Raw genomic sequence first — 20,092 nt, forward strand, 5'->3', positions numbered from 1 at the left:
ATCATTCCAAAAAGAAACCCCCCTTATCCTATTCCCCTCTCCCTTCAGCCTTTGGCAACCGCTAATCTATTTTTTAGTTTCTATGGCTTTCCTTATTTTGGACATTTCATATAAATGGAATCATGTAATTTGCTGGCTTTTAAATAGGGAGTATCACAGTTCGGTTTGCATTTTATGAAGATCTTGCTGGCAGGAATGAGGAAGGTGGGTTATGGAGATCAAGCCTGGACCAAGTTAGAAGAGTACTGCAGTATTCAGGGGAGGAGTGAAGAGGACCGGACCTAGAGCAATAGTAATAAGGATGAAGAGGGAGGGACTGACTTGAAAAACATTTCGAAAAGAAAATTAGTTGGAGTAAGAGTAAAAATCCCAGGTTTCTAGCTTAGCAAACTGAATGGAAAAAAGGCAGTGCCAGCTGACATAAAAAAAAAAATAGCTTGAGTTTTAGTTCTTGGGAGAAAAAGTTGAGTTCAGGTTTGCATGTGTGTAATTCAACATGGCAATCCAGAAGTTGTCCAGAAATAGACGGGCTGTCTAAATCTGCAGCTTGAGGATCAAGGTCAGGGTTGAGGACATACATTTGGGAGCCATGAGCACAAAGGTGGTAATTAGCAAAGAAATGTAGATAGCCTCCACAAAAGAGCACAAGAGCTATAGGCCTAAGATAAAACCCTGAAAGCAATCATCCTCATCGGATGGGAAGAAAAGGCTGCAGTGTAGTCTGCAGAATAGCCAAAGATAGACAAGGAAATCCAGAATTATAGTTATCATAGAAGCCAGGAGCGCCTGGCCAGTGTAGCTCAGCTGGTTGAGCGTTGGTTGGCCTGTGCACCAAAAGGTTGCTGGTTGCTAGGGCGATTCCCCATCAGGGTAAATGCTCAGGTTGGGGGCTTGATCCCCCCAGTCAGGGTGCATGCAGAAGGCAACTAATCAGTTTCTCTCTCTCTCTCCCTCTCTCTCTAAAACCAATAAAAACATTAAAAAAGAAAAAGCCAGAATAGAAAAATAAAAAAGGAATGGGAGCCTTAACCGGTTTGGCTCAGTGGATAGAGCATCGGCCTGCAGACTCAAGGGTCCCGGGTTCAATTCTGGTCAAGGGCATGTACCTTGTTTGAGGGCACATCCCCAGTGGGGAGTGTGCAGGAGGCAGCTGATCGATGTTTCTCTCTCATCGATGTTTCTAACTCTCTATCCCTCTCCCTTCCTCTCTGTGAAAAATCAATAAAATATATTTAAAAAAAAAAAAAAAGGAACGGGAGTGGCTCGGTGGTTGAGTGTCAACCTGTGAACCAGGAGGTCACAGTTCAATTCCTGGTCAGGGCACATGCCTGGGGTTTTGGGCTTAATCTGCAAGAGGCAGCCAATTGGTGATTCTCTCTCATCACTGACTTTTCTATCTCTCTCCCTCTCCCTCTCCCTCTCCCTCTCCCTTTCTCTCTGAAAAAAATGAATAAATTAAAACGAAAGGAATAGCCTCTAATAGCTAATCTCTTAGCTCCAGGACCACAACTGGTTATTCTCTACATGCCTAGTACTCACACAATTCCTGATTGATACCTAAAAACACTGATGGAAGTGACCAGCAGTGTCAACAGCAGGGAGATCAAGTAATAGAACTTATTGGGATCTTCCATAATAATATTTCTAGCAGAAATCAATGAAGAATTAAAGGGGGATTCATAGTCATGATAATTGTGTGAGATGTGCTTCTCACAAACCTTAGTATGACTTTGGCACATTACCCTTCTGATGTGAACTTAGGGAAAAAAAAGAATGAGAGATAAGGAAATAAAAACAGCAGGTGTTGCCAGACAAACCTCACTAGCCTGGGCCCTTTTAAGAGCAGGCCCAGGAGTTTGTTGGAAAACCCTAGGGGCTAATTCTGGTCAGAGTTCCTCCCCATTTTGCTTATCACCTCAGATTCAGACTCCTAAAATTTGGTTCTTTTGGTTTTCAGTATCCCATCTTTGTCTTTGGCTCTAATGCCTGGTTAGTGGCTGTGAATGAGCTTTAAGAGGGGCAGTGGTCACACTGCAGATCAGAGGCAGATGCCACCTTACCCCATTTTGTAAGGCTCTGATCATCCCTGCCTTAGCCATTTCTCAGCCGCTCAGAGAAGCTACTGTGAAGTCACTTACTCCTGAATGGGTGATTTGCAGTGAATGAGCAGGTCTCCATGAATGTGAAGATGGAGCAGAAACAGAACAGCTTTGACAAGGCAGTGCACTGTGGCCAAACTCTGTCCCTTATTTGCTGCTCCCAAGCTGTATTTAACTAGGTTGTTTTTGAGGGCTATAAAACAAATAGTAAAAAAGACTTTAGACTGAGCCTTGGAGAAAGGAGCCCGAGCTGTTAGTGAAATAGGAGGAGAAATAGGTGACAGATCTGACCTGCCACTGCCTCGGAGACCGGTGCCCCTAAGCCTGGGCTTTGGCTGTCTATTAGTCAAACTGGCTTAGGGCCCCAAAGACATTCAAAGTCAATGAGCCGAGGGATGCTGAGCCAGCAGGACTGATAGGAGGGCTAATACCAGAACAGGCATAAGGATGCTCCTACTTGAAAGCTAGAAATGATACATGTCTTCCTGGTATCCAGGGCAGGAGAGGATGTGATGAAATCACAAGCTTATTCTACTTCATGGAAAAAGAGAATATAGTGTAATTGCATCAAGGTCAGAGTAAGGAACTGATTTGTACCTAGATGCCAAGGCTGGTGAGGAGGAGGGAGGGCTGGTTTGGGTCAGATAGGGCCTTGCTGGCCCCAGAAATGTCCCTGTGAGCCAAGGATCCCTACTCTCTGCTGCCTCTGGAGAAAGTGGGGTAGAGCAGAGTGGTGTAGGACTATTTTGAATGCAACTATTTGAGGAGAGTTTGTTGCTTTGTATTTATTTACAAGCTGTTTGGGTTTATCCTTTTTTCTGGAGACAGTAGCAGTTGTTTAGTGAGCATGACCTGAGCCTCTCTTATGAGTTGAATACTGTGAGGAACCAGAACTTGCTCCTGAGGAGCTGATAGCCTGCTAGACTTTAAGAGGAAGGGCACAGAGGAGGAGTTAAAGGAGTTGAAATGAGAAAGAAACAAGGGTGAGAGCTGGAGAGGACGGGATTGGTAGGTATCTAGCCTTAAATCATAGAACATTTTGAGGTGAAAAGGAGAATTGGGAGAACACCAAATGGAACAGAACAGTATAAGCATGACCTTGCCACTGGCTGGTATAATGGGATATCTGAATAGGGCTTGAAGGCCCTGTTCAGGCTTCACAAGTCAAGCATGTCTATGAAAGTCTGGATGAAGATGTGTACAGTCGGGCATCAGGGGCAGACAGGAGCTGATGGGGAGGTAGGCAGTTGGTTTAGAGCCAGATCATAGACTTTTAATACCAGAGAGGAAGTTATTTGTGATCCTGTGGGCAGTGAAAGTTAGTTTATGTTTGGGTACTTGTTCTATGCTTATATTTCTTGGCAAGGTCAGGCCTGGCCTTTGGTCTGTACATTTTGAAGAGGGAAGCCAGGGGCCTGATTATCTTCCTCACTAGATTGTTAGCTCCAAGAGGACAGGGGTTTCTGTTTGTTGAGGTATCTCTGGCAGTTAGAACTTTGCCTGGCACATAGAAAGTAAAGATAAGTATTTGTGTTTGGAGCGTAATACGAATCCTAGGGCAACCACTCAAGATCCAGGCCTACCTCATCTCACATGGCTGTCATGGTAATTTTATGGATGGCTGGTCCCCACTTCTGAGCCACACTGTCTTCTTCTTTGGGAACCCTAGAACTGCCTGATAAAGAGGGATGAAAATGGTTACTCTGCGGTGGTAGGTGACTTTGGCCTGGCTGAGAAGATCCCTGATGTCAGGTGAGTAGCCCTAATGGGTACTGGGGTTACAAGAAGCGACTAAGGCAAAAAAACAAACAAAATAATACCCTAAAACACTCCTGCTTCCTCCCCAGAGGCCAGGACTTGGTCACAGCTCAACCTCAGCTCCCTAAATTTGGTCATTCCTCTTTTATACCCATCCTTGGGGGAGAAGAATTCCCAATATTCAGATATCCTATTATACCAGCCAGTGGCAAGCTCATTTTTTATATCATCTTACCCTACAGCATGGGGAGGGAGAAGCTGGCTGTGGTGGGCTCACCCTTCTGGATGGCACCTGAAGTTCTCCGAGATGAGCCCTACAATGAGAAGGTGAGTCTGGGGGTCCCAAGGCTTGGTTTTCCTTAGAATCCACTCTTAGCAGTGTCCAGGATCACCCTTTATGTTTAGGGGAGGATCTACAACCAAGAGCAGGGCTGGTACCTGGCAGCTACCCAGTGCATGAAATATGGGCAGTAGAGTCTAGGCCTGGGCTGTGGACATGAGGGGCAGAAACCTCTTCTCAGCCCACTGAAAGGGAAACTGAGGTCTCACTACCCATCAGGCGGACGTATTCTCCTATGGTATCATCCTCTGTGAGATCATCGCCCGTATCCAGGCTGATCCGGACTATCTTCCCCGCACAGAGGTAAGCTGCAGGCATGGGGATCAGTGCCACGGGGGTGGGGCTGCTTTTGAGGCTGTGGAACCATTTTGTTCTTGGGGTGGAGTTGTTGGAACTTAGTGTATGTGGCTACTTCTCAGGGGCAATTCCCAGCCTCTCCTTCTGAGCAAGCCAGGATGGATGGGAGGGATTAATAATCTGTCTACCCATGTCCTCTGTTCCCTCCCCCCCATACCCATTCACAGAACTTCGGGCTGGACTATGACGCTTTCCAGCACATGGTGGGAGACTGTCCCCCAGACTTTTTGCAGCTTACCTTCAACTGCTGTAATGTGAGTGTATCCTTCTGCCCCCAGCTTTGGTCAGGGGCTGGGTTCACCTGGTTAGAACTGTAGAAAGAGCCTAATTAGCCTAATGAGGGGCCTCATTTTCACTGATGAATGACAATGCTCATGGCTCCTCCTCTGGAGGCCTGCCAGACTCTCCAGAGCCCTGGACCAAATAAAGGAAAATTGCTTTGTAATATCTGCTCCTCAGCCTGCAGGGTAGACCCACCACCCCTTGCCTTGGGTGTTGGTGGAACTCTGGTCAGGTTTTATTTAGACTGTGGATCCAGCTGGTCCTAAGGCTGATGGGAAAAGCTCTTGTTAGCTTTCATTTTATACAGCTCTGAGGCTTGACTTACCTGTTATGACCAAGGAGTAGATGGGCTTTGTCTAGGTAACTTCGAGAAACACATTAGCAGCAGAACTCAAGAAAGAACAAACCAATGTGAGCATAACCTGTTGGAGGGTTCTGTGCCAAAAAAGGATAAGGCACAGAAATGTTACTGAGACAGGGGAGGGTATTAGACGATAGCATCTTCCTTGACCTTAGCTCTGGGAATCATCCTCAGGGTCTGCGGCCTTCAGAAAAGGTCTCTTAGCTGCACATCTGAGTCTTAAAAGATGCTAGAAACAGACTAAAATGCTATCCTTGTGGGTGGAAGGTAGGAGGGCAGGGCTAATCGCTGCTGTGGATAACTACAGATGGATCCCAAACTGCGCCCATCCTTTGTGGAGACTGGGAAGACCCTGGAGGAAATTCTGAACCACCTACAGGAGGAAGAGCTGCAGCCCACTGCTAAGGGTAAGAAATTAGGGTTGTGGGGTCTTCCCCTCTAGGGCTGTGAAGGCAGGATCCTATGTCCAAACTAAAGGTGCAGGGATGGGGGACAATGGGAAAAACAGTACCTACTTTGCTTTCCCAAGAAAAAACACTTAGTGTAGTGCTTGTATTTGTTATGACTAGTGCAGTAATCCTGACTTGATGTACTGTCCTTCAGGATTCCTGGAGAAAGGACCTGGAATGAAGCGACTGAGCTCACTAGATGAGAAGATCCCTCCCAAGTCCCCACGCCCAAGACGTACTATCTGGCTGTCTCGAAGCCAGTCAGACATCTTCTCCCATAAGCCCCCACATACAGTGAATGTCTTGGACCCCTACTACCAGCCACGAGGTGGTGCTGCCAGCACCCCCAAAATCAACCCTTTCAGTGCTCGCCAGGACCTCAAGGGTGGCAAGGTCAAGTTCTTTGACCTGCCCAGCAAGTCTGTTATTTCCCTGGTATTTGACCTGGATGCACCAGGGCCTGGAACTTTGCCGATGGCTGACTGGCAGGAACCCCTGGCCCCACCTGCTCGCCGGTGGCATTCTTTGCCTGGTTCACCAGAGTTCTTGCATCAAGAGGCCTGTCCATTTGTAGGCCGAGAAGAATCACTGTCTGATGGGCCCCCACCACGTCTCAGTAGTCTCAAGTACAAAGTAAGAGAGATCCCGCCATTCCGAGCATCTGCCCTACCAGCTGCTCCAACCCATGAAGCCATGGACTGCTCCAGTTCCCAGGAAGAAAATGGTTTTGGGCCCAGGCCTCAGGGGGCCAGTCCATGCCTTGCAGGTGCCTCTGAAGAGATGGAGGTAGAAGAAAGGCCAAGAGATTCGGCTCCAGTCTCCTTCTCTGTCTCAGGCAGAGGCTTGAAAACCCAGGGAGAGCAGGATGGTTGAGGGGTTAATCCCTGCCTCACCATGGGGATGGGCCTTCAGCTGAAGCCACAGGGCCCCCTTGGTGCACAGCCTTGACTCTTCCCTGGAGCCCACAGAGCAGGCAGGCTAGGCCAAGTCAGGCTCAACTTTGGGGCTCCAAGTGCCCAGTGACTGTGAGGGGAGGCAGCAGTGAGAAGCCTTCCTTGTTGGGGCCAACAGCTGATTCCAAGCCTCTGAAATCCTGCAAGGAGCTCTGGCTCCCAGCTGACCCACAATGCATTTCTGCAGACAAGACCAGAGGACTCCTAGTTCTAGTTTGAGCTGGCACACTATTACCCCAGGTTCTTCTTCCATCCCAGGTCTGTCTCTTGCCCTTCCCTGGGGCATATAAGCTACTGGATGGAACGTGGAGCTGACCAGGAGGCCGAAAAAGCATGGCTATTTCTCAGACCTAAAGACTGGGGTGCTTCTTGCCAGTATGTCTAAGACACTTGAATAATTGCTGTTTGCACTTACTGCACAGTCAGACCACGTCACTACATTTCTATGCAAGGGGAGGACAAGGCAGAGTGGTGGTCATGGCTCTTAGCTAACCTCTTCAAAGATCTTTTCCAGTTCATTAACCTATTTTCATATTTATGAAGGGAGTCTTAATGTTCTGCCCTCTAAGACTTTCAACCTTGTGGTTGGGAGTGGGGCTGGTTTTGTAGGCCCTAGGGCCTGCCCCATATATTTGTCAACATGTGATACACCCAATTGGTTAAACGGTTTATACATGGACTGATTTTCTTCCTTCCCTGCTATGGCCGGAGCTACGGGAACAGTCTGTCTTTATAGAGCCGCAATAAGAAATAACCAAAGATAAAGATGGTCAAACATTTTCATAACTTGTTTCTGCTGATTTTTTGGTAAAACTTTCCCAAGACACTCTCAGACTTAAAAATAAAGTTGGTTACTACAGGTGCTGGTCAGCCTTCTTTCTTGTACCATTGTTTCTCAGCCTCTGGGGTAAAGAAAGTCCAGAGCAATGCAGCAGTATCTCTGTCAGGAGCCCTCCTCCCCAACTCTGTAGTTGGGAGTAGGACATTCATAGGCTAGAGGGACCAGACCCCTCTGCTCTACCCTCAGCTTCTCTTCTTGGGCTCTGGGTGCTAAGCAGAAGTTAGGTCAGCTGCTGCCCCAAGCCAGCTTCATCTTCTGGTTGTGGGCTTTGGAGGAACGGGAGAACTGGCTCTTGGCCACCGTGAGGGGTACAGCTTTGCCACTCAGGTATACCTTGTTGTGGCATTCAGGTAGCCAGGGTCCAGAGCTACAGGGCTGAGGTTCTTGGCTTACTCGCATGTAGGCCATTACATAACCTGTCATAAAGGCATCAAAACCAGCCCGATGCAATCCATCCCCAGGCACTGGGTTAGGACTGGCTTGACTCCCTGGTGCTTCTAAGGCAGCCATGTCAGCTGTTTCAAGCCTTGTTGCTTTAAGTCCCATCTCCAAGTCATTTTTGTGATCTTGCTCAGAGCCAGGCTGGTTGCTAGTCTCATCCTGAGCCACCTCCTGCTCAGTGTCCTCAGCCTTGACACCATCCCCACAGACCTGCTTAGTGGGAGGACCATCCTCGGCTTCCCCAGAGCTCTGTTTCCCAGGCAGGCCCAACAAAGCCCTCCGTCGTTTTTCCTTACGTCGTCGCCGTCGCCGCTTATCCTTTGTGGCAGCTTCATCAGTGTCAATGATAAGATCAATATCATGGGACCGAGAACACTGTGATCCCAAGGGGCACCAGCCATAGGCCTAGAGGCAGGAAAGAGGCTTAGAGAGGGGTTCCAGGTATCAGAACCTTCCCTCCCCGATGAAATGGGTGGGAGTTCTCACCGAGAAGTTATCACAGATGATGGTGGAATGAGGACGGTGGGATGTAGGGGGCATACAGCAGCGGTAGTCTACATGGGCCCTCATGCTAGAAGGATAGTTGCAGAACTCCAGGATAAGGTGTGGGCTGCCAGCTGCCCGCTGCTTTCCATTTTCCCGCTCACTGAAATAGCACAAGAGGGTATTGGTCCACTAGCATATAAGCTCCATGCAAATAGAGGTTTTTATCTGTTTTGTTCACTGCTGAATCCCCAGCACTAAAACATTGCCTGGCACATGATAGGCACTCAATAAATACAAAATAGGTTTATACCAGGCCCCACCGCTTCCCCTCAACCAGTCCCTCACCATTTCCGGAAGGCATATTCTAGGTAGGAGGCCACAAAGCGGGCATGAAACTCAGCAGCATATTTGGTGTCATAAATGCCAGCTGGAAACATTTCACACAGGTCAGCAGTGAAGGTTCCCAAGCTCTCAGGCAGATGTGCATAGAAATTTTGGTACAGGAACACCAAGTCTATGAGACCATTATGCAGTATCAGGGGCCGGCGGGCCCGGATTAGCTCCAGGAACAGTGTCCTCACTGACTGGCTCTGGCTCTCATCGCCCTGGTTGGAAAGAAAGGGATCATCGGGAAGGGCAGTCCCATACGGAGCCTCTTTCACAATATATTTATCCCGAGCTCCCCCACCTGGAAAGCTCTTCCTCCGCACCTAACCCAATGCTCTTCACCCACATATTCGTCTTATTTCCCCAGCCCTGTCACTAGTGACTCCCTAAGAAGCAGATCCTCCTGCACATCCAGCCTGTGGTAGGAAGAAGATGAAATCACAGAAGAGGCAGTCTCAAGGCTGGGGACCTACCTTGTCGTTGCCCTTATGGTATGGGATACCCTGGGCATACTGCCTGTTGAAGTTGAAGCCATGCTGTACCAGGAACTGCACAGACTTTGGTTCTATGACATACTCTTCCACACACAGCAGGGTCAGATTGAACACCTGGGTCAGGTATGAGTGTTCACCCTGGGAGAGAAGGAGGGTTCGCTACATCAAAACCTCACATGTGTGGCTCAATGGTTGAGCATGGACCCATGAACCAAGGTTCATGGTTCAATCCCCGGTCACGGGCTTGATCCCCAGTAGGGGGTGTGCATGAGACAGCTGATCAATGATTCTCATCATTCATGTTTTGATCTCTCCCTCTCCCTTACTCTCTCTCAAATCAATAAAAAACATTTAGAAAACAACAAAAAAACCTTACACATAATGTTCCCAGGATCTCAACCCTCCTCTTTCCCCCAGCCACAAACCTGGGAAGGGAATGAAATCAGCACATACCTTGTCTGGCTGCTGCTTGAAGCAGGCGAGGCCCAGGGAGAGGATAGAACGGGTCCTGGCAGCATGACATACAGCCTTATAACGTTCTTCGATGCACCTTGGGGTTGGGTTTGGGGGTGGCTATAGCTAGGAGTTAGCCTCATGAAGGGCCCAAACCTCCCAGGGTGACTTCCACTCCAGGGCTAAGGTTTGCCCCCACTTCCCCTCATCAGGGTTGGAACTAAAGAGATCACAGATTATACTTACGGGTTCAGCAAACTCTTCCTATCCCCAAGCCCACTCAGTTCCTATGGGTGGTTAAAGGGAGAACTAAATTAGGTTCCCAACACCAGCCCTTTCACAATCACCTGCCCTCCCAGTTCCCCAACCCTCACCGTGTCTACAGCCACGAAGCTAGCTGTCTTTATGGCCAGCAGAAGGGATGGCCACATCTCCTTAAAGTTGTCACTTTGCACATCCAGCACTGGAACTTGTACTACCAGCTCTTCCCCAGGTTTTGTGCTTTTGCTGACACTATCTGGGGGCAAGGAGAACAGAAGAATGGAAGTTAATGATCAGGCAAGGGGGACGGGGAGTAGATACCAAGGTAGGCCATGGCTTGGGGGCATTTTCCATGATGGCAAGAAATGGCAGCTTTCCCCCTCAAGCCTTTGAATCAGCATGCTCTACACACAGACCTTGGAGTGAATAGTGCCCTGAATTTCTTATGTTAGACTTTGGGAAAATCACTTCTCCCTCAGCATCACTATCTGTAGAAGGTGAAGTTTGGACTAGAATAATTCTAGTCACTAGATGATCTGTGAGGTATCTTTTCCCCATGTCCTGCAGGAACTATTTGTTACGGCTCCAGGAGTTGAGTTCCTTTAATATCCCATCAGGCTCCATACGACTGTTCCCTTGGTGCCCTAGCAGCCACAGGTGGCAGTAGCCTGTATGGCCCGGAGCCCAATAATAATTAGGCCCCAGAGATAATGCCCTACACCTGGCTTCCCAAAACACCCCACTTCCTTTGGACCACAACTCCCAACCTGCCCCACTTAACAGAGAAATGAGTTCCAGACTACATTTCCCGACATGCCCTCTAACGATCCTAACTGTGCTCCTAACACTCCAGGCTTTTGCAGCCCGAGCCGCGGTGCACACTGGGACTTGTAGTCTCCTCGTGGCTAGTTAAAAAGGGAGAAGTTAGTCCTCTGAAACTTGAGGTCGGTTTCTAGAACTATTAGCCAGAGGCCTTCCCCTCCCCCAGGGCGCACAGGCTTTTAAGTCGGCCCCTGAAAAGCCACTCACTGTCAGAGATCGCTGGAGCTGCGCCATCGTCACTGTCGGCTGCCATGACACCGCGCGGCCCTTGCCTGACTAGTCGGTGGCAAGAAACGGCAGGACTTCCGCTTTGTCTCCTGGCGCGACTATTGAGTTCGGGGGTAGGGGCAGGCTCTCGCCTCCGGAAGTCACTGTGGGGCTGGAGTTCCGTTCAGACCTCCGGGGTCTGGCGCGCGAGGAGCGGGTTCGGAGCGTTCTGGGATCCTATTGGCTATCACGGTTCAGCTCGCCGCCCGGATTGGCCGGAGCCACGCCCCCTGGGAACGTGGGGTATTCGGACACGGGAAAACGTGGGAGGTAATTCGTCGTGTAAGTGCCGCGGGGACGTGGGAGTGAGCTTTACGCTGTCTTCAGGGACGCGACTCGCGGTAGGGTTGGGTGTCCGCAGAGGAGGTGGCGCTGCCAGAGCTAAGCTTAAAGCAGCCATAGGAGTTAGACAAAGACCGGGGAATGTGGGGGAAAGGTGTCTATTCTGGGAAAGGGCGAGTTCCCTGGGAGGATGGAACTCACTGCGTTCCAGAAAGTGAAAGGCGGGAGGAGGACTCCAGCCGAGGCTGCAGAGGGGTTAGAGAGCGATCCACTAGCAGGGAAGCTTTTGAAATAATCCAGGCAGGTGACAGGAATGACTTGCATTAGGCTCCAGCAGTAGAGACGAAGAGGAAGGGACACAGTGTAAGCAACTGGGAGGTACCGGTGATGTAGGTGATTGGACGGGACTCCTGCTACTGCGAGCGAGGCGTGCCCACCAGAGACCGCGCTTTCCCTGGAGCTGCGTTCCCATCCTCTCAGCCCAGCAAGGACTCAATGCTTTCTCCGTGGTTACTCACTGTTCCTTGTTAACTTTCAACCTTTCTACGGAGTCTTTTTCATCATTATTCAGAATTGTTTGGATTTCTCCTACTCTAAAAAAAAGGAAAATCCTTTCATCCCATGAATTAATGTAACAAGTATTTACTGTATACAAGTTACCTGGCACTGTGCTCAGCTCAGAGGATACAGCAGTCACCAAAACAGACCCAGTACTTGCTCTCATGGAGTTTTACAGTCAAGCTGGGGAAGTGGACGCTGATTAAAGAATCACCAAAAAAAAAAAAAAATGTGAAATTGTAATTGGGGTAAGAGCAACAATGGAGAAAAACACAAGAGGGTAGGACTGGGGGGGGGGGCGGGGGGGGTGCTAATGTGGACATTTAAGTCAAGACCTGAAGAATGAGTGGATGTTAGGTAAAGCATAGGAGAAGAGCTGTCCAAGTAGAGGAAATGGATTGGGTCAGGCCTCAAGGTAGACAGACACTTGGTGGATGGAAGCATCTATTTCAGCCAAACCTGGCTGGAGCGTAGTGATGAGGTGATGAGGCAAACGGGGCCCTGGAGCCTACAAGGCTTATATTAAGAGGATTAGCTTCTAAGAGCAATGGGTGTGACAGCCAACGTCCTCCAGTGGCCTACAAGGTATTTTGTGATCCTGTGCCCCCTTCTTTAGCTCTCTGACTTTATTTCCTATCCTTACCCCCTCCTCATTCTATTTTAACCACGCTGGCTTCCTTATTGTTCTACAAACACACCAGGCACCATCCTTAGGGCCTTTGCACTAGCTCCTTCTTAGTTAGTATGCCTTTCCCACAGGTATCCACGTGGCTAACTTCTTCAACTGCTTTAAGTCATTGGTCAAATAACACTTTAACAAGGCGTACCAGGACCACATTCTTTAAAACTGCAACATTCCACTCCCTCCCCATTTGTTATCCCCTTCACCTGCTCTATTTTTTCTCCTTATGCTTATATTTATCACCTAATATCCTATATAATTTACTTATGTACGTTATTTATTGTCTGCCTCCATTAGAATATAAACCCTGTGAGGGCAGGAACCTTTGATGTTTTATTTAGTGAAGTACCTAAACCTGCTTGACACATAGTAGGCACTCCATAAATATTTTTCAGTGAATTAATGGGAAGCTGTTGAAGGTTTTAAGTAGGAAAGTGCTGTTATTATGTCTTAAAATGTTGCTTTATGAAAAAAAATATTGCTTTATGGAGAATGGATTGTAGAATGAATTATGGAAGGAAGTTTGGCTATGAAGGAGAGGAAAGTGGGTCTTGTGGAAGGGATTGGAGGAGCAGGACCCTGAGCTCAGACAATTTAGGAAGAGGGACCTTTCTTTCATAGAAGGAAAGTGAAGATGGAGGTAAGTTTATTTCATTCATTTTTTTTTTTTCTCTCAAGAAGGAAGCAAGCTCTTTTGATGAAAATGAGGTGATAAAGTCAAGAGTTTGAGGAGAGAGTTTAAACCAGAGGTTCAGCAGGGACTGTGGTATAGCAGAGTGCAAGAATGTCGACTCTGGAAGCAAACCTTTTGGGTTGGAGTGAACAAGTTGCTTAATCTCTACAAGACTGCGGTATAGCAGAGTGCAAGAATGTAGACTCTGGCCCTGACCGGTTTAGCTCAGTGGAGAGAGCTTTGGCCTGCGGACTGAAGGGTCCCAGGTTCGATCCTGGTCAGGGGCATGTACCTTGGTTGCGGGCACAACTCCAGTAGGAGGTGTGCAGGAGGCGGCTGGTTGATGTTTCTCTCTCATCGATGTTTCTAGCTCTCTATCCCTCTCCCTTCCTCTCTGTAAAAAATCAATAAAATATATTTAAAAAAAAAAAAAAAAGGATGTAGACTCTGGAAGCAAACCTTTTGGGTTGGAGTGAACAAGTGGCTTAATCTCTATAAGCCTCAGTTTCCTCATAACTGAAATGGAAGTAATACTAGAACATACTTCATGGTATCATCAGAAGATTGAGAAATCTGGTAAAGCACTTAGGGTCTGGTGTATAGTAAGCACTTACTGTTAGCTACATTCAACTATTAGAAAAAGGCAGCTACAAGTACAGTAAGGGAGAAATGAAGATCAACCGGATGCATTTTCTCTTTGCTAATGGTCAGCTGGCTATGATTTTCTAGATCACAAAAGTTTAGGCATAAAAATAGCTCATCTCTCTCCCCCCACCCCGACTTGACATCTGCTTTCAGGCAAATCTTTTCCCCTTTCTGAGCCTTGGTTTTTCCTTTCTACAGAATGAAGGTTTGGGCTAGATGACTGTTAAAGACTGCTTCACTGTAAACGTGCTGCGTCTCTAAGCAGATAACCCTCCTACCCACACCCGTGCTCTTAGACCAGTGATGGCGAACCTTTTGAGCTCGGCGTGTCAGCATTTTGAAAAGCCCTAACTTAACTCTGGTGCCGTGTCACATATAGAAATGTTTTGTTATTTGCAACCATAGTAAAACAAAGACTTATATTTTTGATATTTATTTTATGTATTTAAATACCATTTAACAAAGAAAAATCAACCAAAAAAATGAGTTTGCATGTCACCTCTGACACGCGTGTCATAGGTTCACCATCACTGTCCTAGACACATCTAAAGAACCCTTGTTCACACACATAGTCACAATAAGCATCAGGTATACACAGGTGCTCCCACACAGGAAGCTTTTGGTCCTTGACCCAGCCCAGCCCTGGCCTCTTACTCTGTGTACGTCTCCAGGACTATACTAATGCTGGTCCCTCTTAGGCCATTTGGAGAAGCTCAGCCCTATTGGTCATACCTCAGGGCCACAGCCAGTCAAGAGCAAGCTCATGAGCATCTAGAGTAGTGGTTCTCAACCTTCCTAGTGCCGCGACCCTTTAATACAGGTCCTCATGTTGTGGTGACCCCAATTTCATTGTTACAAATTGAACATAATTAAAGCATAGTGATTAATCACAAAAACAATATGTAATTATATATGTGTTTTCCGATGGTCTTAGTCGACCCCTAAAGGGGTCGCGACCCACAGGTTGAGAACCGCTGATCTAGAGAGTTGTTTGTTTGTTTTAGAAAATATGTTTTTATTGATTTTTCAGAGACGAAGGGAGAGGGAGATAGAACCATTGAATGGCTGCCTCCTACTGGCTCCTGTAGACCCTTACTGAGGATAGAGCCCACAACCTAACCTGGGCACGTGACCTGACCAGGAATCAAGCCAGTGAGTTCAACCACTGAGCACACACTGGCCAGTCTAGAGAGTTATTGAGAAAAGCTAGGCACTGTGAATGGTGTAGGGATGGAGGTGGCTCCACCCCCTAAAGGGCCCCAAGATTCAGCCTAATTTTGACTGACTACTTTGGCTGGGCCTTTGTGTTCTAGATCGTCATGAAGAAGCCACGCGCAGCTGTGGGAAGCCGTCGCAGGAAGCAGACATCCAGTGGGGAGGAAAGGGAGAAACATGCCCTCAGCAGCAGCCAGGCCAGGCCTACTATCCCTGATGGTGAGGAACTCGGACCTAGTAAAAAACTCCTGGGCTGGTTTCACTGGCTATGAAAGGGGGCAGATTCAAGCCTGAAGGGACTAATGAAGGGTCTAATTCTGACTTTGCAATGTGATTTTGGGATAATTGCTCTGAACGGCTGCTTTCTTGCCAGTGACATGGAGAGTAGTCTGTGCAGTTTCTTCCTCAGTAGTACCTGGCCTGGGGTACTATTCTCGAGGTGGCTTTCATAGGATCAAATGAGTTGATCTGCCTGAAAGTATTTTGTAAATGGGAAATCCCTGCACAGGTATGTTATGCTTGACTGAAACTGTTGGATTTTCATTATAACCCAGAGACAAAGGAGCCAGCAGTGCCACTCTGGGAAGATTAAGGCTAGAAACTTGGCTAAGGCTACACACAGCTAGATAATTCTGGACTGACTCCAGGTCAAGGGGTCAGGGGTGGGGGGAGCCCTAAGTGGAAGCAGACTGCAACCAGGCTGTAGTGTCCCAGGTTCCTGGTGCACAGCCTGTGCAGGGACAACTCCTGAGTTTCCTGAGGCCCCAGCAGGCCAGGCCAGGCGTCAGGAGGAGGTGGTATTGCAGGCCTCTCTCTCCCCGTACCACCAATTCAGAGATACAGCTGAGGTCACCGTCTTCCGGGAGAGCCTGCTGAGCTGGTATGACCAAAAGAAGCGGGACCTGCCCTGGAGAAGGCGGGTAGGCAGGCGAGGGACAGGGACCGGGGTGGGAGGCTAGTGCCCAGCCCCCTCCACACTAACTCCCCATCTGGGATTGCGTTGGCAGGCAGAGGGTGAGGTGGACCTGGACAGGCGGGCATATGCTGGTGAGTACATCTGAAAACAGAGCTGCTTTCTGCCCGGACACCCTCAGATTGGAGTCAGGGCTATGGGCTAGGAGCAGGGCAGGTCAGCAGTGTCCTCATGCCAACCCCTCTTCCCCAGTATGGGTCTCAGAGGTCATGCTGCAGCAGACCCAGGTTGCCACGGTGATCGACTATTATACCAGATGGATGCAGGTGACTTCAGGGAAGGAAGGGGAGGGTGATGGGCTAGACCCCAGATGAGAGCCTGTCTTTGGACTGGGGGGAAAGAAGGCTTCTTTTTCCTCCCTCACCCTTGACCTCTCTATTTTTGCCTGTCTTCTGGCTATAGAAGTGGCCAACACTGCAGGATCTGGCCAGTGCTTCCCTGGAGGTGAGACCCACCCTAGGGGAGGGGGAAATGAGGACAACAGAGGACTGAGTGCTGATTTCTCTGACCTCTGACCCCACCCACAGGAAGTGAACCAGCTCTGGGCTGGCCTGGGGTACTATTCTCGAGGCCGGCGGCTGCAGGAGGGAGCCCGGAAGGTAAGGGGATAGCAGGGAGGGTGGGATCTCCAGGCCCTCAGATGTCTCCTAACCTTGAACCTCTCCCATCCCAATCAGGTGGTAGAGGAGCTCGGGGGCCATGTGCCACGCACAGCAGAGACCTTGCAGCGGCTCCTGCCTGGCGTGGGGCGGTACACAGCTGGAGCCATTGCTTCCATTGCCTTTGGCCAGGTGAGCCCATAGTCCACCCCCATTTTGTGCATGCCCACTTTCCTCCCAGACCAGGCTGACTCCTGGACTCCTCCGTTAGGTGACCGGTGTGGTAGATGGAAACGTAGTGCGGGTGCTATGCCGTGTCCGAGGCATTGGTGCCGATCCCAGCAACACCTTTGTCTCCCAGCAGCTCTGGTAGGATATTGGGGTAATGCAGGACATTGGGAGGGTGCCCCCAAAGGATCTTGGGCTCACAGGAATGTTCCTTTCTGGTAGGAGCCTAGCCCAGCAGCTGGTAGACCCAGCCCGGCCCGGAGACTTTAACCAAGCAGCCATGGAGCTGGGAGCCATAGTGTGCAGCCCACAACACCCACACTGCAGCCAGTGCCCTGTCCAGAGCCTGTGCCGGGCACACCAGAGGGTGAGCCATCTGGGGAAGGGACAGCGAGGTCCTAGGGAGTCCCCCGTGCACCGTGACTTCCTTCCCTATATCTGTCAGGTGGAGCGGGAGCGGCTTCCATCCTCACAGAGCCTGCCAGGCAGTCCTGACGTGGAGGAGTGTGGTGAGTGCTGGTTCTAGCCCCAGCCCTTCCCTGCACTGTCACTGAGCTGCCTGGGAAGCCTCATTCTAGTTCAGCCGTGGGCAAACTACGGCCCGTGGGCCAGATCCGGCCCGTTTGAAATGAATAAAACTAAAAAAAAAAAAAAGACCGTACCCTTTTATGTAATGATGTTTACTTTGAATTTATATTAGTTCACACAAACACTCCATCCATGCTTTTGTTCCAGCCCTCCGGTCCAGTTTAAGAACCCATTGTGGCCCTGACCGGTTTGGCTCAGTGGATAGAGCGTCGGCCTACGGACTGAAGGGTCCCGGGTTCGATTCCAGTCAAGGGCATGTACCTTGGTTGCGGGCACATCCCCACTGGGGGGTTGTGCAAGAGGCGGCTGATCGATGTTTCTCTCTCATCGATGTTTCAAACTCTCTATCCCTCTCCCTTCCTCTCTGTAAAAAATCAATAAAATATATTTAAAAAAAAAAAAAAGAACCCATTGTGGCCCTCGAGTCAAAAAGTTTGCCCACCCCTGTTCTAGTTCATCCTACAGCCTGTTAGATTCTGCACAGCTAGGCCAAGACCTGCTCTCTGGGCTTGGCACTTAAGCCCACTTGGCCTGAGTGGGGTTTGGGATCTCTGTTCCCAGCTCCCAACACTGGACAGTGCCAGCTGTGCGCACCTCCTACAGAGCCCTGGGACCAGACGCTGGGAGTGGCCAACTTTCCCAGAAAGGCCAGCCGTAAGCCCCCCAGGGAGGAGTGCTCTGCCACCTGTGTTCTGGAGCAGCCCAGAGCCCCTGGGGGTGCCCGGATTCTGCTGGTACAGAGGCCCAACTCAGGTACCTGGATCCTGGGAGTGGAGGGCAATGGTGTGAACAAAAGGGGAGGAATGGAGGAGTCAACAGCTAAGGCCTAACTCACACCTGCTGACCGCTGTCTCAGGTCTGCTGGCAGGACTGTGGGAGTTCCCATCTGTGACTGTGGACCCCTCAGGACAGCATCAGCGCAAGGCCCTGCTGCAGGAACTGCAGAATTGGGCTGGGCCCCTCCCAGCCACCCACCTGCATCACCTAGGGCAGGTAAGTGAGCAGTGAGGGGCCAAAAATGACGGCTTTTTCAGCCACATCCACGGGCCTGTTTCAGCCCCTTGGTCCTCCCCCAGGTGGTCCACACCTTCTCTCACATCAAGCTGACCTATCAAGTATATGGTCTGGCCCTGGAAGGGCAGGCCCCAGTGACAGTCACAGCACCTGGCGCTCGCTGGCTGACTCGGGAAGAGTTTCACACCGCAGCTGTCTCCACCGCCATGAAAAAGGCACTATCTTTGTTGTCTTTGTTATGCTTCCTACATGTTCTGCATGAACCTATTACCATATAAACAGGAAAAATAAAAATTAAAAAGGACAGGGTTCTGGCTCTTTGGAGGAAGATGCCAGCCCTGCACTCTCCCCCTCTCTTCTTGGCTAGGTGTTCCGCGTGTATGAAGGCCAACAGTCGGGGACCTGCAAGGTGAGTCCCCTGGCCCTCGCCAGCCATCTCTCTCCCTAGGCCTGAATCCACAGGTTTTCAGTGAGTTAAGGGACACATTTGGGTGAACATTGTCCACTCCGAGTTTCACCAGGGGGCGAGGAATCACCTAGGGTTTAGGTGGAGAGGGAACAGAGAAAATAGAGACAGTAGTGTCAGATGTGTGAAATGTTTTACTAGATTTTGTGGGATATGAGGTGGAGAGCTCTCAGGTCTGTCTGGGAGGAAAGGATCAGGGAAAGGCTGCTTGGAAGAAGTGGCTGGTAATGTGGGTCCTAGAAATGAATCATTTTCTCCAGGTTTGGGAAGGGAATCAGCAATAAGGATGTTCTTCCAGGCCCAAGAATAGTTTAAGCAGCCTTGGTCTGTGTGCTCAGTGGTTAGATCTTGACTTAAGCACTGAAGGATTCTGGTCAAGGGCACGTACCTGGGTTACAGGTTTGATCCCCGCCCCAGTCGGGCCTGCATGGAAGACAGCCATTCAATATTTTTTCTCTCTCTCTCTCTAAAAATCAATGGAAAAATATCCTCAGGTGAGGATTAAAAATCAATGGAAAAGGCCTCCTCGGTGAGGATTAACAAAAACAATAAGTAGTGTAAGTAATGATGGGCACAGTGCAGTCTGTGTGTGTGAGGAACTCTGAGCACCTAGCCGGAGCAATCGGCAGGGCCATGAACACCAGCCCACTGAAGCATTTTAGGTGGAGCGAGGAGTCAGATTTATATTTGAGGAAGATTACCTTGGACTGCTGTTTAGAGAGTTGATGGAAGAGGCAGATCCTGGAGATAGGTTGGAAGCTTTTTACATTCAGGCTAGAGTCTGAGCTAGAGCAGTGGAGTGGGGATAGGGGTGAAAGGAGAGTATTCTTCACTGCCCCCTTAATGCCTTCTAAGCAGAGTTCCAAAAGATCCCAGGTGTCTACTCCATCCAGCCGGAAAAAGCCCAGCCCAGGCCAGCAAGTCCTGGATCGTTTCTTTCGGCCCCATATCCCCACAGATGCACCTAGACCCAACAGTGCGGCCCAGTGACACATCTGGAAGCGCCCTCCTCTTGAGAATCCTGTTTTTTAATAAAGTACTTATTTTTATAGTCGTTTTGGAGACTTTCCATCCTCTGCCTAGCCCCCTTCCTCCTCACCTCTGAGGGTTCCAGGAAG

The 20,092-nt window shown here is 49.4% G+C and overlaps 3 protein-coding genes and 1 pseudogene across 20 annotated transcripts in view; 3 read left to right on the forward strand and 1 right to left on the reverse strand.

The window, feature by feature from the left end:
- Positions 1 to 7,458, forward strand: part of TESK2 (testis associated actin remodelling kinase 2) — a 116,904-nt gene extending 109,446 nt beyond the window's left edge. For all 7 annotated transcript variants that reach the window (XM_036352970.1, XM_036352971.1, XM_036352972.1 and 4 more), the window contains 6 exons: positions 3,769 to 3,851; positions 4,100 to 4,184; positions 4,417 to 4,500; positions 4,722 to 4,808; positions 5,505 to 5,604; positions 5,801 to 7,458. In XM_036352970.1, the coding sequence (XP_036208863.1) occupies positions 3,769 to 3,851; positions 4,100 to 4,184; positions 4,417 to 4,500; positions 4,722 to 4,808; positions 5,505 to 5,604; positions 5,801 to 6,519 (1,158 nt within the window). In that variant the 3' untranslated portion in view covers positions 6,520 to 7,458. The remainder of the gene's footprint in view (positions 1 to 3,768; positions 3,852 to 4,099; positions 4,185 to 4,416; positions 4,501 to 4,721; positions 4,809 to 5,504; positions 5,605 to 5,800) is intronic.
- Positions 1,665 to 1,752, forward strand: LOC118678060 (annotated as a pseudogene).
- On the reverse strand, positions 7,361 to 11,118 carry TOE1 (target of EGR1, exonuclease). The gene is made up of 8 exons (XM_036352977.1): positions 10,992 to 11,118; positions 10,076 to 10,218; positions 9,948 to 9,988; positions 9,702 to 9,798; positions 9,228 to 9,386; positions 8,713 to 8,972; positions 8,368 to 8,527; positions 7,361 to 8,286 (listed from the first exon to the last, which is right to left on the reverse strand). The coding sequence occupies exons 1-8, from the start codon at positions 11,035 to 11,037 to the stop codon at positions 7,666 to 7,668; spliced, it is 1,527 nt and encodes a 508-aa protein (XP_036208870.1). The 5' UTR covers positions 11,038 to 11,118; the 3' UTR covers positions 7,361 to 7,665.
- On the forward strand, positions 11,005 to 20,023 carry MUTYH (mutY DNA glycosylase). 12 transcript variants are annotated; one of them, XM_036352956.1, is made up of 16 exons: positions 11,005 to 11,392; positions 15,205 to 15,325; positions 15,878 to 16,026; positions 16,114 to 16,153; positions 16,272 to 16,345; positions 16,482 to 16,523; positions 16,607 to 16,678; positions 16,757 to 16,870; positions 16,950 to 17,047; positions 17,129 to 17,273; positions 17,352 to 17,415; positions 18,056 to 18,247; positions 18,351 to 18,487; positions 18,571 to 18,723; positions 18,876 to 18,917; positions 19,833 to 20,023. In XM_036352956.1, exons 1-16 carry the CDS (start codon positions 11,036 to 11,038, stop codon positions 19,962 to 19,964), a joined length of 1,932 nt encoding a protein of 643 aa, XP_036208849.1. In that variant the 5' UTR covers positions 11,005 to 11,035; the 3' UTR covers positions 19,965 to 20,023. The 12 variants fall into 12 exon arrangements, with proteins under 12 accessions (XP_036208849.1, XP_036208850.1, XP_036208856.1 ...); XM_036352960.1 differs by having other exon boundaries at positions 11,189 to 11,321; XM_036352958.1 differs by having other exon boundaries at positions 11,204 to 11,333.
- Positions 20,024 to 20,092: the final 69 nt, after the last annotated feature.

This window comes from Myotis myotis, unplaced genomic scaffold (assembly GCF_014108235.1).
Source record: "Myotis myotis isolate mMyoMyo1 unplaced genomic scaffold, mMyoMyo1.p scaffold_m19_p_2, whole genome shotgun sequence".
In the NCBI taxonomy this organism is placed as follows: Eukaryota; Metazoa; Chordata; class Mammalia; order Chiroptera; family Vespertilionidae; genus Myotis; species Myotis myotis.

Coding starts and splice junctions, on each gene's coding strand:
- MUTYH (XM_036352956.1), top strand. CDS start 11,036: ATGACACCGCGCGGCCCTTGCCTGACTAGTCGGTGGCAAGAAACGGCA. Junction 16,524..16,606: donor TGGCCAGTGCTTCCCTGGAG/GTGAGACCCACC, acceptor CCCCACCCACAG/GAAGTGAACCAGCTCTGGGC. Junction 18,488..18,570: donor ACCTGCATCACCTAGGGCAG/GTAAGTGAGCAG, acceptor GTCCTCCCCCAG/GTGGTCCACACCTTCTCTCA.
- TOE1 (XM_036352977.1), bottom strand. CDS start 11,037: ATGGCAGCCGACAGTGACGATGGCGCAGCTCCAGCGATCTCTGACA. Junction 10,219..10,991: donor AGCTCCAGCGATCTCTGACA/GTGAGTGGCTTT, acceptor CCTTGCCCCCAG/ATAGTGTCAGCAAAAGCACA. Junction 9,989..10,075: donor GCTTCGTGGCTGTAGACACG/GTGAGGGTTGGG, acceptor AACCACCCATAG/GAACTGAGTGGGCTTGGGGA.